The 16,022-nt window shown below is 42.9% G+C and overlaps 1 protein-coding gene across 2 annotated transcripts in view; it reads left to right on the top strand.

Moving 5' to 3' along the window:
• NKD1 (NKD inhibitor of WNT signaling pathway 1) overlaps positions 1-11,457 on the top strand; it is a 125,461-nt gene extending 114,004 nt beyond the window's left edge. For both annotated transcript variants that reach the window (XM_001363477.4, XM_007474845.3), the window contains 4 exons: positions 4,068-4,215; positions 5,123-5,207; positions 6,634-6,761; positions 7,683-11,457. In XM_001363477.4, coding sequence (XP_001363514.1) covers positions 4,068-4,215; positions 5,123-5,207; positions 6,634-6,761; positions 7,683-8,257 — 936 coding nt within the window. In that variant the 3' untranslated portion in view covers positions 8,258-11,457. The remainder of the gene's footprint in view (positions 1-4,067; positions 4,216-5,122; positions 5,208-6,633; positions 6,762-7,682) is intronic.
• Positions 11,458-16,022: the final 4,565 nt, after the last annotated feature.

Raw genomic sequence — 16,022 nt, forward strand, 5'->3', positions numbered from 1 at the left:
TTAGGTTGCCCACGGGGTGATGAATTTATTCAGCCAAAGCTACTCATGAAATCTAAGAAGATAGGAAGAACAGCCCAGGACTTTCCATCTCAGCCATAGCAAATCATGAATGCTATTGAGTCAGGGAGGGATTTTGACCTACATTGATGGAGGGAAGAGTTCCCACACCAATGAAATCACAGATCCTATAAGCATTCATGTAAATGACCTTGATAAGTCACTTAACCTCTCGGCGACTCCGTTTCCTTCTTCTTTAAAATAGGAATGATAGTCCTTGGCCTGCCTGTCTATCCACAGGGTTGTCATGAGAATCAAATGGGATGATAGATGTAAATACACTTTGAAAATATAAAACACTACTAATATAAAGGATTATTATTTCACAGAAAGAAGGACCCACTTTTTCTGACAGCCTGTTTTGGGAACTGACAGCTGTGCCATAATTATCTTCAGACGGATTTTTTGTCATTGGACTTTGAATTCCAGATAATTGAGCTGATATGTCTTGAGTGTTTGTGCTGAAGGTTTAGAAAGTGACCCTACTTCAGAGAGCATGCTGTCCCCTCTCTGTCCATTTTGACTCAAAGACTGCTGGTCTCTTCTCCTTCTTTGCCCCTGTTGCTGGCTTAGAACATGAAGAGTCCCACTTTTCAACATTTCAGCACTGGAAGATTTTTCTTTTTATTCCTTTTCTGAGCAGACCCTAGGGAAACCTACCATCTGATGTTGCTTTCTGGTTCTAACTATAAGTTCTTCAAAAATATCCTAAGTGATTTTAGAAAATAAAAAAGAAAGGGTTAAAAAAAGGGAGCATCTCTCAGAGTGGACTTTGGAGAAAGGTTGTTTCCTTTTCCTACTGAAGTAAAGGAGGGTGGAGGATTAGTGTCAGGGGAGAACTGGGACTGGCGTTTCCCTTCATCTATTTTTAGTCCTAAATCCACTCCTCAAAATCTGGTTATAAATATACAGTTTCTCTCCATGCTTTTTGGCTGTCCCCACACACATTCCTCTGTGCAGGAAAAGAAGGGCTCACACTTTTCTGTTTGTCAAGTTTCAGGCAAGGCTTCTTCTGGTCAGGGCTGACTCTCCAGGTCAGAAGAGTTCCTGTTGGTCATTCTTGTGGATTTCATTGTCTCGCTGAGATTATAGTCGGAGAGTTATTCTCTATCTCTCGATTTCTGATAAATATGCCTGAATGAACAGAAAATCTCATTTTTTTATCTGTATAATTTTTTAAAATGAGAATAATCTACACTAGTTATTTCAAACTTAAACTTATACGAGAGCCACTAGGGTTCCCTGTGACCACATGGTGTCTTAGAAAACCATACGTTGACAACTATATTCTATTGTGTTTGTATTTGTTTTGGTTACATATTTCCCAACTACATTTTAATCTGGTTTGGATACATTGTGGGTGGCATTAGGCTGTGTTGAACATCTCTTATTTGCATATATACATCAAGACCATGCCAATTGGTGGTGGTAGTTGTTGAGTTGTTTCAGTAGTATCTTATTCTTCATGACTGAAGTAGGGGCTTTCTTGGCAAAGACACTGGGGTAGTTTGTCACGTCCTTCTCCAGCTCAGTTACAGATGAGGAACTGAGGCAAACCGGCTGAGGTGACTTGCCCAGGGACACACAAGTAGGAGGTGTGAAGCCAGATTTGAACTCAGCAAGATGAGTCTTCCCAATTCCAAGCCCACTGTACCCCATAGCTGCCCAAGGGAGTTGGTAGGCTGTTGTAAATGATATTCCACAATACATTATATCTTTATAATCATTCAATTGATGGGAAAGTATAGAGTAAGGGATAGCAAGCTATTGCCAGTAGGCCAAATCTGGGAGCCTGCAAGCTAAGAAAGGTAGTTTGTGGACTGTACAAAAATAGGCATTAGCTGAAGACCATAGATTGCCCATTCCTGGTATAGATAACCCCAATAACACTGGGCTTATTATTTGTTAAATAGAAAAAGCATTTGATTTAATAGCATAAAATGTGACTTAAAAGTTCTCCCAACAAGTAGTGAACATAGAAGATAGATCTTTAAGGAATTTCAGAACCCATCTAGTCCAATTCTCTCATTTCACAGATGAGGAAACACAGATGAAGCTAGCCCAAGATTATACAAGTAGTAAGTATTCAAGGAGAAATTTGAAACCAGTGCTTCTGAGTCTAGAGCCAACCATCTCATTTTACTGAGAAGGAAGATGGGTTTTAGAAAAAGGTCATACAGATAGTAAGTAGGTAGCTCCTACATTTTAGTCCAGGTCTTCAGACATAACTAAATGGGATAAATGACATCAAATGGAAAATCTAGTAAATTCTATATTAAAACACAAAGTATAGTGTTTTTAGAGAAATTAAATTTGATAAGCATCAATAAGCCTCTATGGTGGACAAGACTTTTAAAAGGGGGGGCTAGGAATACAAAGATGTATATTGCACAGACTCTACTCTCAAGATGTTTAGAGTGTAATTGGAGAGGGAAAGAAATGTATTTACAGTATTTAAACAATGTAGGGGCAGCTGGGTAGGACAGGAGAGAGTACCAAGTTTGGAGTTAGGAGGACCTGGGTTCAAATATGACCTCAGATATGTCCTAGCCATGTGACCCTGGGCAAATCACTTAACCCCAAATGCCTAGCCCTTCCATCAAGGTAAGGGTTTAAAAAAAGCATTTAAGTGAAAGAAATCTCTTTGATTTGGATGGAATCAAGAAAGCTTCACAAAGGTGGTGAAATCTGGCCTTTGAAGGAAGAGGGACCTCAACACTTCAGGGCATTATGTTTAGTAGAGATAGTGACAATCAAAGTGTGTCCAGAAGAGGGTAACCAGGATAGTAAAGTGCCTTAAATTCATGCAAGTGAGGATTGTGTTGGTTAAAGGAACTGGGGATGTTTATCCTGGAGAAGAGAAGGCAGGTATAGGACATGATAGTTGTTTACAAGTATTTGAAAGACTGTCATGTAGAAGAGGAATCAGATTTATTTTGTTTGGCCCTGGAATGATAGAACTAGATATAATGGTGGAAGTTAGAAAGAGACAAATTAGGCTCCATACAAGGAAAAACTTCCCAAGCTTTAAAGCTGTGAAAATGGACCAGATTGTCTTGAGAGGTAGTGGGTTCTCCAGCATTTGAGATCTTTAAGCCAAAGCTAGATGATCAGTTGTAGGGAATATCCTTTGGTAAGATATAGGTTGTACTTAATGGTCCCCAATGTACTTACCAACTCTGGGATTTTGTGAAGAGATAAGGGCAGGGGGAGTCTAATTCCAGGCATGAGGTTCAATGTAAACTTCAGCACAGGGATGGGCTAATGGCAAGATGCCTATAAAAATTGCTTGATGTTGTTTAGCATTGCCAACTCTTTCTTTGCACTTGAGCTGAGATCGTTTCTGCAAGAAGAACATTTGTTGCTCAGTCAGGCTCTCAAATCTCAAATCTCAAATCTCCTCTTGACAAGTGGGGTGGCAGGACTAATTTTAGGAGAGAGAAGCAGCCCATCCCAGTGTAGGCTATCTTATTTTCTCTCAGTGAACATCTCTGAGAATGTGAATATTCTGGGGCAGCTGGGTCACTGGTCCAGTATCAGCAACACAGGAAAAGGTGTGATAGAAATGAGCAAAGAACCTTGTTTTTCAAGGTGAAGGGAATGGGAGAGTGGGAGAAGAGACAGAAGAGGCTTACCACGTTGCTACTTAGGTGCCCCACAGTACTTGGCAGTAACTTTGGAGATTATTTAAAAGAACCTGACCATCAGGTAAAGAGATATGCCTGGAGAAGAAGAGATGTAACTAACTAGAGAAGGAATCACATAGGTCTTCTGGTCCAATCCCTGCATTTTCCAGAGGAAGAAGCCAGGGAAGAGAATTGACTTACCTAAAGCATATAGCTAGGAAGCATCAAAAAGGATTTGAACCCAGGTCTTCTGGAAATCTTTCTATTAATCAGTACCAGGCTTTTAATTTTGCCTCTAGATGCTTCTTACCTTTATCTTCCTTAAATATATGGGAATTTTTGGTTAAAGTCTAATGTGGAATTTTTCTTGAATCTTCCATCCAGGATATCACTAGCTTGCTCCATACTATCTATGAGGTAGTTGATTCCTCAGTCAACCATTCCCCAACATCCAGTAAGACTCTTCGGGTGAAACTCACAGTGGCCCCAGATGGAAGTCAGAAGAGGAAAAGTATTTTGCTCAATCACGCTGGTAAGCATTGGTTGGGGAAAATCAATGGAAAACTGTGGAAGAGGAGAGAGCAAGAGTACAAATAATTTAAGCCCCCCCCCCGTTTTTTTAAGAGATTCACCCTTGCAGAAAGAATTGGGATTGGGGGATGTCAGATGAATATCTTCATAGAAGAACTGCAGAAATTAGTTGTCATGTAAAAAAAGGGAGAGAGATTCTTGGCTCTCAGGCTTAAGTAGCAAAGACTTCCTAAAGGTTGGAACTTGAGGTGGGCCCTGAAGAATTTGTATCAAAGGGAAACCTTATTTCAACATGACAAAAACAGAGGCAGGAATGGATGAGACACTTTGGAAGGAGTAGAGGCTTTATCTTGCGAAGGAGGGAGAGTAGATGTTAAAATATTGAACTGGGGCAACAAGGAATAAAAAGAGGAATAAGCAAGGGGAAATAAGAGTGTATACATTTGTTTTGTGTTGAGATCACATTGGATGATGTTCCTGCAGTTTTTTTACCATCCCAACTTTACCTTGCATCCTAAGCTACTCTCTTATTAGTTTTCCATGACCTTATTGCTGGGGAGTTGTGTTTTACAAATTCTTTTATTTTTTTTTAATGCTTTCTGGGACCAAAGACTGGCCCAGACCAGAGATGGCTGACTTTGGATTCTAGAAATACCTAAGAAATGTCTGCAGTGCACAAAACTGTACTGGGAGAAATACAAAGCCAAGAAGTCATATCCTCCTGCCCCTTCAGGGACACTCTCTAGGAGAGAATGATCAGACATATACAAATAGATAAATATAACAGAAAATAAAGCATAAAGGGGCCACAAATGGAATACAAAATGCTATGAGATCAAATGAAGTTGGATGAAAATAAGACACTCATTGGAGAATGTTTTCTGTGCTTCCCTGGGTATGGGGGACAGATCTACCAAGCTTGAGGCGCAGAACAGAGAGCAAGGCCAATGAAGAGCTGAGGAGCTTGGAGAAGAAGCAACGTGCTCCCCTCAGGTAGGGAATTTGTCATTTGGGAGAGACAGACAGACAGATAGACAGACAGTCAGACACAGACAGAGGCTGCTCTTTTGAGCATGGGGAGGGCTCTCCAAAGTCTTCAGCTAATCAGCAAGAGTTTGTGGAATGCCTGTTTCTGGGAGGAGGATTGAAAAGAAAGAAAATTAATTGGTCTCTGCCCTTGAGGAGCCTACAGTCTAGTTATGGAAACAAAACAATACCTGGAAGAGTTACAGGATTATAATATTTGGCAAAAGAAGGAGAAACCTTCTAGGATAGTTCCCTTACTTTTTAAGTAAGGAAACTGAGGCACAAGAGGGTCAAGTCAGCAATCGTTCACTGACCTCTTACTATTTGTTAAAGAGTTGAGAATAACAGAAGACTGCATGTACAGATGCTGGATTGGGTAGTTATGACTACACATGCTATAGTAGTTGAGATGGAAGAGAGATGTGGGCTAGCATGATGAGGGAAGAGGTGGGAAAAGTAGGACCTTGAAGGAGTAGGATTTGAATGGGAAGAGGAAATTAAGGAGAGAGTCAGACAGCTTGAGCAAAGTTATAGGAGCGATTCAGAGGAATGTGAATAGTATCTGGGGGGAGACAACAAAAAGCCTGGCTTGACTAAATTAGAAGGGTGAATGTTGAGGAAGAGCATTAAGACAGCTTTTGGAGTCAAGGCTTGAATTCAAATCTTGGTTCTGTTAGTAATGTGTGTCATTTTGGACACCACTTTGTCTCTTGACCTCAGTTTTCTCATCTGATGAAATGAAGTAGTTTACCAGCTAATCTCAAGGATCCTTTCCATTCATTCCTCTGAGATGAGGTTGGATAGAGTGGAACCAGATCACGGAGGACCTCAAATATCAAGACAGAGGAATCTACATACACTCTAGATAGAATTTCTCTTTCTGTCTTAATTACTTTTATGTCTGCTCTGAAGCTGGTCCAGCAGCTGTTGCTGAGGCTATGATGCACTATTTCGCAGCTGTACTTCAAGAAGTTTAATGGGGGCAGCTGGTTGGTTCAGTGGCTTGAGAGCCAGGCCTAGAGACGGGAGGTGCTGGGTTCTGATTCCAAGAGGGAAAGAAAGGGTTTAAAAAAAAAAAGAAGTGTAATAATTATCCCTCTCTGGTCCATCTCTGGGCACTATTTGATCCTTATATTCATCCTATGAAGTTAGAAGGAGAGGTGCTATTCGTCCTGTTTCACAAACAAGAAAACTGATGCCCAGATTGATAAAGTAACATCGTTAAAGTTACACAGCTTAAGAGTGGCCATGCCAGGGCTACAGGGCAGGTATCCTGGCTCTTAGCCTTGGGTTAAGGTTCTTTCCATTGCATTCTACCCTACTATTCCCTGCTCCACCCCCTCTACTATACCTGTTTGTATAGTTGCCCAAATGCCTCTCTATTCCCTTCCAGGTACCATGGAGATGCCCACTTGGAGCAATCTGGGCGCTATCGCCATTGTGTTGATGAGAACATCGAAAGAAGAAACCACTATTTGGATCTTGCAGGGATAGAAAATTACACATCCAAGTTTGGACCAGGTAAGAGAATCCCCTCAGGGTGGGGCTAATTGGATTGCTGCTTAATGAATTCATCCAAATGAGCATCCCTAGGCTGGTGAAGGAGCCGGCTTCCTGAGTGCCTTCTGTTGGCCCCTGGTACCAGTCAAAATCAGCCAGTTCTTAATGGATTCAAGAAGCATTTAGGAAGAGCTTGCTTTGTTTAGAGTATTTTTCTAGGTGTGAGGGGAAATACAAAGTGTAGAAAGGAAGAGGTCCCTTGCCTTCATGGAGTTCAGAGTCTAATATGGTGATAAGACAACCAGAGAGAGAACTATAACACCATCACATGAGAAGTTGCATAGCAAAGTACTAAGGGATGTCCCGGGAGAAGGTTATTACTCACTAGGAGAATCAAAGAAGGCTGAGGAAGTGACATTTCAGTTGAACTTGAAAGGGTGGATGGGAATTGAAAAATAAAGACATGGGTTGGGGGTAAGAAAAGGCATTCTAGACTTAGAGGATGGGGCAGGTCATGGCTATGTTAGAGGGAAGAACATGCTTAGGAAGCAGAGGCTTGTCCAATTTGGTTGAATGGTATCCTACCTTGTGGATGTCAGTGACATGTGTATTTGGGGGGAGCTGGTAGGCAGCAGGGTGCATGGGAGCTAAGTGTGAGGATAGAAAAGGGATCATCTGGGGGAAAGTTAGCATTAATGCCAGAGAAGTCCTCCAGCTCTTGTCTGAGAGTCCAGAAAGGACAATTGAATGAGATGACATTTCAGGGTGGAAGAGAACCAACTTCTTGATCAAGCAGGGTCTTCTAGCTCTCATATTGCTCCAGAGTTTGGAAGGTATTAAAGAAATGAGAAACTTCTCTTCCTCTGAAGTCTGTTTCTACCCAGGGCTATGAGTCTATGCTCAGAGATATCAGGGGGACTGACTTTGCTTGTTGCTTCCTAGGCTCTCCTTCACAGAAACCTGAGCTGCCCACAAGAGTCCCCATCCAGACTAGATCTCGATCCCATGAACCTGAAACCATCCATGTGCACCACAGGAAGTCCCAGGGGGCAGAACCTGGCCCCTTCCACTTCATGGACATTCCATATGCCAAGATTGCCGAAGTCCAGCAACGCCTCCGGGCTGGTCAGGATCTGAGCAAGCACTTTGTAAAGTCCCCCAAAGCCCAGAGCAAAAATGTGGGGTCAGCCCACCTGGGGAGGGGAGCAAGAAGCAAATCGATCCTGGGACCTGCCATCCCCTTGGCTTCCCCAACAACCCGCCCTGTCCTGACCCCACCCTACCTCCTTGGGCCAGCCCCACCAATGCACAAGAAACACAAGCAGAGAGCCAAGGAGAGTCAGCAAATGTGCAAAAGCCTCCAGCCCCCTGGGAGCACAGTGGTGGAGAAGGAACATGTGCGAGACCTGCCCGCGCTTGTATTATATGAGGGCCAGGTGGGGCAGATGGTCCAGAGACACGAACACCACCATCACCATGAACATCACCACCATTACCACCACTTCTACCAGACATAGGGCATCCCGCCCCCACCCTCACACTAAAGAATCCCCCAACCCCACCACAATATGAAGGAACCCCTCTCCCAAGATGTCCGACTCCCAAGGCATTATTATTCTTATTCATAATTATTCTTATTGTCGTTGTTACTCCACTAATATTCAACTAGTCTCCATTTTAGAAATTATACGGGAAACGCAGAAACTTACCTTAATTTATATATTGTGGAAACTGCATAGCTTACTTAATTAACAACTTGTGAATTTTTGTAGCGGCTTGTGAGGATTGCAGAGGCAGCCCCTGGCTTTCAGAACTGGGCTCTCCTTGCAAATGGTCACTGATACACTTTTGGGACCAGCCCAGGGATGAAGGGGGTGGAGGGCCATCTCCATGACTCCATGGCTCCTCGGCTTCCCCTCTAGACCAGCCTTTCCCAGGGAAACATCGCTGCTTGGTCCTGCTTCCAGAGACCTGTAGAATTGCTGAGAAGACAAACTGTTGCTACCTCTTAGTATTACTTAGATTTTATTTGTCCCTTAATTGATTGTAATGTGCTACGGGGGGATTTTGATGGACTCTGGTTAAGTGGCCTATTTGGTGTCATGTTTTCCTGTCCCTGGGAATGTTAGCCGTATTTGTCAATGGAGTTACCCTTAACACCTACCTACCCGTTTGAATCCCACATTCTTTTCTGAAGGCAGTCCTGACTGTTCTATGATGGAAAAATCAGGAAACACCCTTTTCTCCTCTCCTCTTCCCTCCTAAGGGGAGTACATGTACATACATGTAGCTAAAGTCTGTCTCTGAAACCACACTTGTTTTGGAAAACCACTGGAAAGGGGAGTGACCACAGGAACATGAGTGCGGGGGGTTTTTTTAGTCCTGCCGTCAACAAAATTGGGGCTGTTCCCAGCAGTTGTGTGTTGGCTTTTCCTTTTGAAATTGTTGTTGTGACTGAGAATGTTAAAACCCTTTCCCCTTATAGTGCTGGCAAATATATTGTACATACCTACATAATTCTATAAATATAGCTATTTATAGAGACAGATGCTAGTTTGTCTCTATATATGTTTATATAAATATACACACTCAGGTACATTTTCTTGTGTTGTAGAAATCTGTGATTTGACTCTCTGAAATGTAACTGTTGTACCAGGAAATGGGTTTTCATGTGTAAGTGGCTGTGGTTGGGGATATGTGACTTACTTTTACCCCCTGGTGGGGTCTGCCTCTGTTTCTATTCTTTCCAAGTGAGGGGTTCCTCCTCCCGAGCGCACCAAGCTTTTCTCCTCTCCCGGCTTCTCTCTTTAAGAGGGTTAGGATCAGACAGAGCTGGAGGAGAAACGCGCTGGGGAAACAGGGTCAGAGAGCACTGGTAGGAGCCTTGGGCAGAGTGGAATGTTGGGCCAGGGTGGCCAAGCATGATTGCAGTCTGGCTGAATGGTAAAGGCTGGATTCTGGGCAGAAAGAGAAAAAAGGGCCTCACGGAATCTTTCCTATATATGTTCATGTGAGTTTCATCTTTTACTTTTGATAGTTTCTCTGCAGTGAGAATATTTTTGTTTAGGGGGAGGGGTCAGTTTTGGTTTGCTTATCTTCTTTTTGTAGTGGGTTCCCAGCGCCCTATGAGAATGGAACCTGGATGTGTGGCTCTCCTGGGCCCCTGGAGAACAGAAATGGTTTTCCAAAGAAACATTTTCAGAGATTTGTCAGAGGATTTCCTTTGTGCATCCCTTTCCTTCTCCCCCATCTAAGGAGATAGGAGGCACCTGAGCCCTTTCCCCATATGCTCATTTGGCACAAAATGGTAGCTTTGGGGACTACCCAGGGATAACTCCAAAACTGTATCATCTTACAGTCTTCCTTCCCTTTCTTGTCCCTAGTCCTAAATCTGCATGTCTGTCAGGTTTTCACTATCCCTCTCTAATTGGGGTTTCTTTAAACAAAAAAAAAAGAAAGAAAAGGGAGAAAAAACAATTCACAAACTTGTCGGTTCTTGAGTCTGTTTTAGTTAGGGATTTCTCATCTTCCTCTACAGATGCTTAGATGGGTTTTCCAGTTTCCAAACAACTCCCCCCACCCACCATACACATACCCCAACTGGTATAATTATATGGAAGGCAGAATTCTCTGTGCACAGTGCTTCCAAATTTGGTTTGTTGCCCCCAGAATTGTTCCAGGAGGAGCCTCAGACCCTTCCTTATGTCATGTCTTTTCACTGTGTGTGTACACATAAAATGCCTATTATATATGTACGTACACACGCATACATATATAATTCTGGACTGGAAAGAGAAAAGGCATTTATTTCCATGTTGAGCAGAAGGACTAAGCTGATTTCTATTCTCGTGTTAATGAAGTCGGGTGTGTGTGTTCGAGTGACTTGTGTTCTGCAGCATGCAGACTCCAGAACGTACATTCCAGCTGTCAGCGGCGTCATGCCATTGTTCTCGGAGAGGCGGAGGGAAGCTCCCCCTGCTACAGAGGATTGCCAATTAAGGTTTTTGGCAAAGGGGAGCAGACAGGAGCTGCTGCTGTTACTTTCTTCCTTGTTTCTTTCTCTTCAAATATCCTTTTTAAATCACAAATCATTACAGGGCCAAAGGGATTGGGGAATTTAAAAAATGCCAAGAACATCCCTTGAATGTGTTTCGGGGCGGGGCAGGTGGGGGGCGGGGGGCGGCAGAGGCGCTGCTTGAAGTCCCCCCAAAGAGCAGCTTGTCAGAGACGCTAACAGAGGCAATCACGCCCGCGCTTGCATCTCCTTGCTGACTTCCAACTCCCCTGTCAGCGTTCCCGCTAATGAAAGTGGACTCCTGGAATATGCTCTCTCGCTTGATCGAATCTTTGAAATTCATTTTCCTGCCTTGCCTCGCCTCCCACCAGCCCCCACCCCCATCCCCAGATCCAAAAGACAAGCTCTGTCATGGGGCGATCATGTGAAAGGTCCCATGAATATTAATACTGTCGCAGCCCCACTTGCACACATGGGCAAGGATTTAGCTCCTGTGGCAGGGGGCTTTAGTCTGGAACTTTCTATCCACGCCATCCCCTTCCCTATTTATCCCCTCCCCCACCTATGTTTCCTGATGTTTGCTTTTCAGTATTTTGTATAGTAACTAGAGATGGTTTTGACTAAATGCTTTATTTATTTAATAGCCAAAAAAAATGTGCTAAGAGGAACTCTCCTTAATTAAAAGTTTTACTAGTTCAAAAAGTCTTGCTCCTTCCTTGGTTGTGGTGGGGTTTGTGGGGCCCTACCCCACAAACTTTTCCAGAAATATCCAGTTAAATCTATCCTCTGGATGCCTTGGTTTCCTGCTTTCTTCTTTGGGTTTTGGAATGCTTAATCAGTTAATACCAAGAATTGATGAATCACTTATTAATAGGATGGACACTGCCAGCCAGGGGATACAAACGCAATGAAAAGATCTCTATTCTTGAGTTTTACCTCATCATCCCTGTTTCATGACAGTCCTCCAGCATAAGAAGACAGAGGGTTCACTTACTGGCTCTTGGGGGTAGCTAAACTACTCAGTGGTGAGAGCACTGGGCCCGGAGTCAGGAAAGATGAGATCAAATCTCACCTCAGACACTAGCTGTGTTATTGAGGGCAAGTCACTTACCCCCATTTGCCTCAGTTTCCTCATCTGTGAAATGAGCTAGAGAAAGAAATGGCAAACCACTCCCGTATCTTTGGCAAGAAAACCCCAAGGTTGGTATGATCCCCAGGGAAATGAAGGGTAGGACATGACTGAACAACAAACTGACCCTCGATTTTAGGACTGGCTCACAGTATTCAAGTACAGCCCCCACCTCCACCCATCCCCACGTGCAACTATCAAAAGGGAATATCCCAATCCTGATCTGTAGCAATGACATCTTTTCATCTGAATGATCAGGTAGTGTTATTTTTCCAATTGTATGGATGGAGAAATTGAGGAATAGAGGGTGAAATGACCTCCCTAAAGTCTTTTAGCCAGTAATTGATGGCTCTGGAAAAAGAACATGGGACTTCTGACTTGTGGCATTGTGGGTGGTCTTTTCTGGTTCATATATGCTCAGAATTCAGATTGCCCCTTTGTATCCCTGGGACTGTTCTTGGGGAAAGGGGGGATAGAATGCCAGTATTCTGTTTAAATGAAATATTCAATTCAATAAACATTTATTAATGGCCTACTATGTGCCTGACACTGTGCTAAGTGCTGAGGATACAAAAATGAGGCAAAAGAAAATACCCTCAAGAAGCTTGCAATCTAATGGAGGGCTGGGCTGGAACAATATGCAAAAAAATTTGCAAAGCAAATAGAGAGTACTTAAGAAGGAAAGATGAGGGCAGCCAAGAGGTTGGCTCAGCAGATAGAGAGCCAGGCCTAGAAATGGGAGATCCTAGGTTCAAATCTGACCTCAGACACATCCTAGCTGTGTGACCCTGGGCAAGTCACTTAACCCCCATTGCCTAGCCCTTACTGCTCTTCTGCCTTGGAACCAATACATAGTATTGATTCTAAGAAAGAAGGTAAGGGTTTAAAAAAAATAATAAAGATAGATTAGAACCAGATTATAAAGAACTTTCAGTGACTGAGAAGTTTGTATCTATCCTAGAGTCAATTCGGAACCAGTGAAGCTTCTTAAACAAGGGAATGGGACTCCTTTGCCTTCTTTTTTCCCAGGCAACTGAAACTAAGAATCTGCCCTATAGGAGAATAACAGGAATGCCCATAGACTTGATCCCTTGGGTTACACATGGAGAGACTGAATCTGGGTCAGAAGGTCTTGTATATACACAAATTTGATCTCCATTTCCTCCAAGTCAATTCAAATAGACTTTATATCATTATACAATGAAAGGAATGCTGAATTTAAATAGCAGCTGTGTGACTGTGGACTAGTCATTGAACTTCTCTGGGTTTTAGTTGACTCATTGGCAAAATGTTGAGATTGGACTAGGTGGTATCTAACTCTCCATCTATGTTCTTCATCACCTGAAAAATAGTAGAAAAGACCAAGGTTCCTGTACCATGGGTTGACTCGTCCTTTGCCCCCTCCCTGGGAAGTATGCCACAGGAAGCTATTATAAGGGAAAACCATGGAAATCAGAAGAAAACCTCACATTACCTATGGAGAAATGATGTAAGAGGAGCATGTGAACAGGAACCACAGACCTCCAGTATCAGGAATGAGAGGAAAAGGATAGTAGGGAGGGAGAACTCTCTCCTTCAACTCTAGAGGAAAGTTTCCTAAAGGAACTAAGACTTAAGGAGGTTTACATTGACATGACTTGACTTCCAATTCTTCCGTCCTCTTAGCTATTGCATGCTAGAAATCATGGTACAGTGGGAAGGATAATGAACCTGAAGTGTCTCAGGATTCGGGTTCAAAGCTGGGCTCTTCCCTTATTACCTGTGTAATGTCATTCAATCTTTCCTCCTCTGTAAAATGAGAGTGTTGGGCCCCATGGCCACTAAGGCTTCTTCTAGCTCTAAATCTGGATTTAGGAAATATTTGGGTAGTGTCTGGCTTAGGACTGGAAGTGGCCTTATAGGAACAATTAGTTTAACCTCTTTATTTTACAGAGGAGGAAAATAAGGGCCTAGAGAGGCTAATTGGTTTGGCTAATGGCATACAAGGAGCCAAATTAGAATTCAAACCCAAGACCTCTGATCATCAGGCTGCCTCACTGGGGGAAGTTGAAAATGGAAAGTAAGGGAACATGTTTGGTGTGTTCCCAACTTGCCAATCTCCCTTTGAATGAATAAAAGCCCCAAATGCCCAATGTGATAGTTAGAGGGTTCTGGACAGCTTTCTGAGTCCCAGAGAGCCTCAGTAATCCAGATGGCACAGATATATTTGCATTATAACAGCTACTTGAAAAGGGGAAAGGCTTTTGGTAAGGGGGATAAGGGACGGATTCTCACTAAAAGCCATTTTCATAGGATCAAAGAATGTCCCTCTGGAAGAAACTTTTTAGATTGCTCAGTACAGCCCCTTTACTTTATGGAGGAAGGTTTCTTCTGGCTTTCTGGTGAGAGGTTGGAGTGTAAGGCTCCACTCTCTTATTACCTAAACTGTGTCACTCTTCTCAGAACCAGATCGCTGTAAAGTTCCCAGTTTGCTTTCAGTGTTCCCTCTCCCTTCCCACCTACCTACATTTTCCTCCGTCCCTCTTTCTTCATCATGACCCTTCCCCCTGAACTCTTGACTCAAATACTTAGTGTTTCATGTAGTCTGTTGATGCCCCAGATGTTCCTGTTATACTCATTCCCTAGGTTTCCTTTTCCCTGAGAATTCTGGGTTTGGATACAGGCAGCAATACTTACTAATATAAGCAAATCATTTCACCACTCAGCCTCAGTTATCTCTTCTATAAAATGGGCAAAATAAGTCTGCACTACTTATTTCAAAGAACTAATGAGAGAAAGGCACTTTTAAATCTCTAAAGTCCTTCCAGAAAGGTGCGTTATTATTTACATGAATAGTTTGTGTTGGCATTTATTTGAGCTTCATTCCTTCCCCCTCAGGGCCCTGGAAATCCACTTTTCTGCCTATATTCAGGATTGGTCTGCCCTCATTCTTACCCCCAAATTGGCTCTTCTTGAGCCGGGGAATTATAAAGAAAATATGAAAGAAACACAAAATAAATGGGGGACTTGGGGTGGCAATTTGTGTTTCTCTGCCTGGTGGAGTAGGGCTGCTGCTGAATTGGCACAAGCCAGCGAAGGAAGCTGGCAGCTTGAAGCAGGGAGAGAATAAACTTCTTATGTCCCCTAGCCAAAGAAGGAGAAAAAAGAGAGAGAAACGATATTGACTTAAATGTGGGGAATTTAAAAGGGCCCCTATGTTCCCAGTTTGTGCTTTGTTTCTAATAGACAGGCCGGGATCTTTGAAGTGTGCACATGCCCGGTGGGGCGCAGGCTTCTGGAGAGAAAAGATGCTAACCAGGGGGGTGTGAAGGAGCAGCCGAAACTCTATTAGCCATGCACCAGCAAAAAGAAAGGCAAATCCAATGATAATGTACATCTGTTTCAGGGAATTTATAAGCTTTGAACATTTTTTATGGGCAGATAAGTGGATCCTTTTCTTACCATAACTTAGAACTTCAAAGCAGATTGTGTGGATAATGCAAATTGCTGAAATATGAGATTTTTCCCTACAAAGAGGTTTCCAAAAAAGACGACAATGAAGAAAAAAAAGAGAGAGAGAGAATGAAGGCTAATTGATGCCACAGTCTTTTATGTACAGTGCAAAAATGCAACAGAAATTGATTTTTATGAAATAAGAAATTGATGAAGAGTATGCCAGGCTTCTGGCACAGGTTCTGTCCCTTGCTGCAAATAAATGGACCTCGAGTTAGATGTTTTTTTTGGGGGGGTGGCAGCAGGGAGAAGGGAAGAGGACCAGCAATCTATTGTGTCTGTCCTTAGGCCTGTGCTAGGCATTATGTCCCCAAGGAACTTGCTCTCTAGGTGGTGAGTCAGGTCATATACCTATGAGAGCCCAAACATCACGATATAGTTCATGCCAAATGTCAGTTTAGTGGCTGAGGTGGCTAACATGATAAAAGTTTAGAGAAAGAAAAAATCACTAGGGACCAGGCCAGGATGGGCTGACTGGTCAAGGAAGGCATCCTGGAAGAATTGGAACTTTCATCTGATTCTTGAACTATGGTTAAAATTCAGGTGGGAGAAGAGGAATAGGAAATGACATTTTAGGGTAGGGGGAATGGGGCCAAAGAATATTTGATTTAACAATCATAGCTTGCATATATAAACTTATGTAGAG

Source organism: Monodelphis domestica, chromosome 1 (assembly GCF_027887165.1).
Source record: "Monodelphis domestica isolate mMonDom1 chromosome 1, mMonDom1.pri, whole genome shotgun sequence".
NCBI lineage: Eukaryota > Metazoa > Chordata > Mammalia > Didelphimorphia > Didelphidae > Monodelphis > Monodelphis domestica.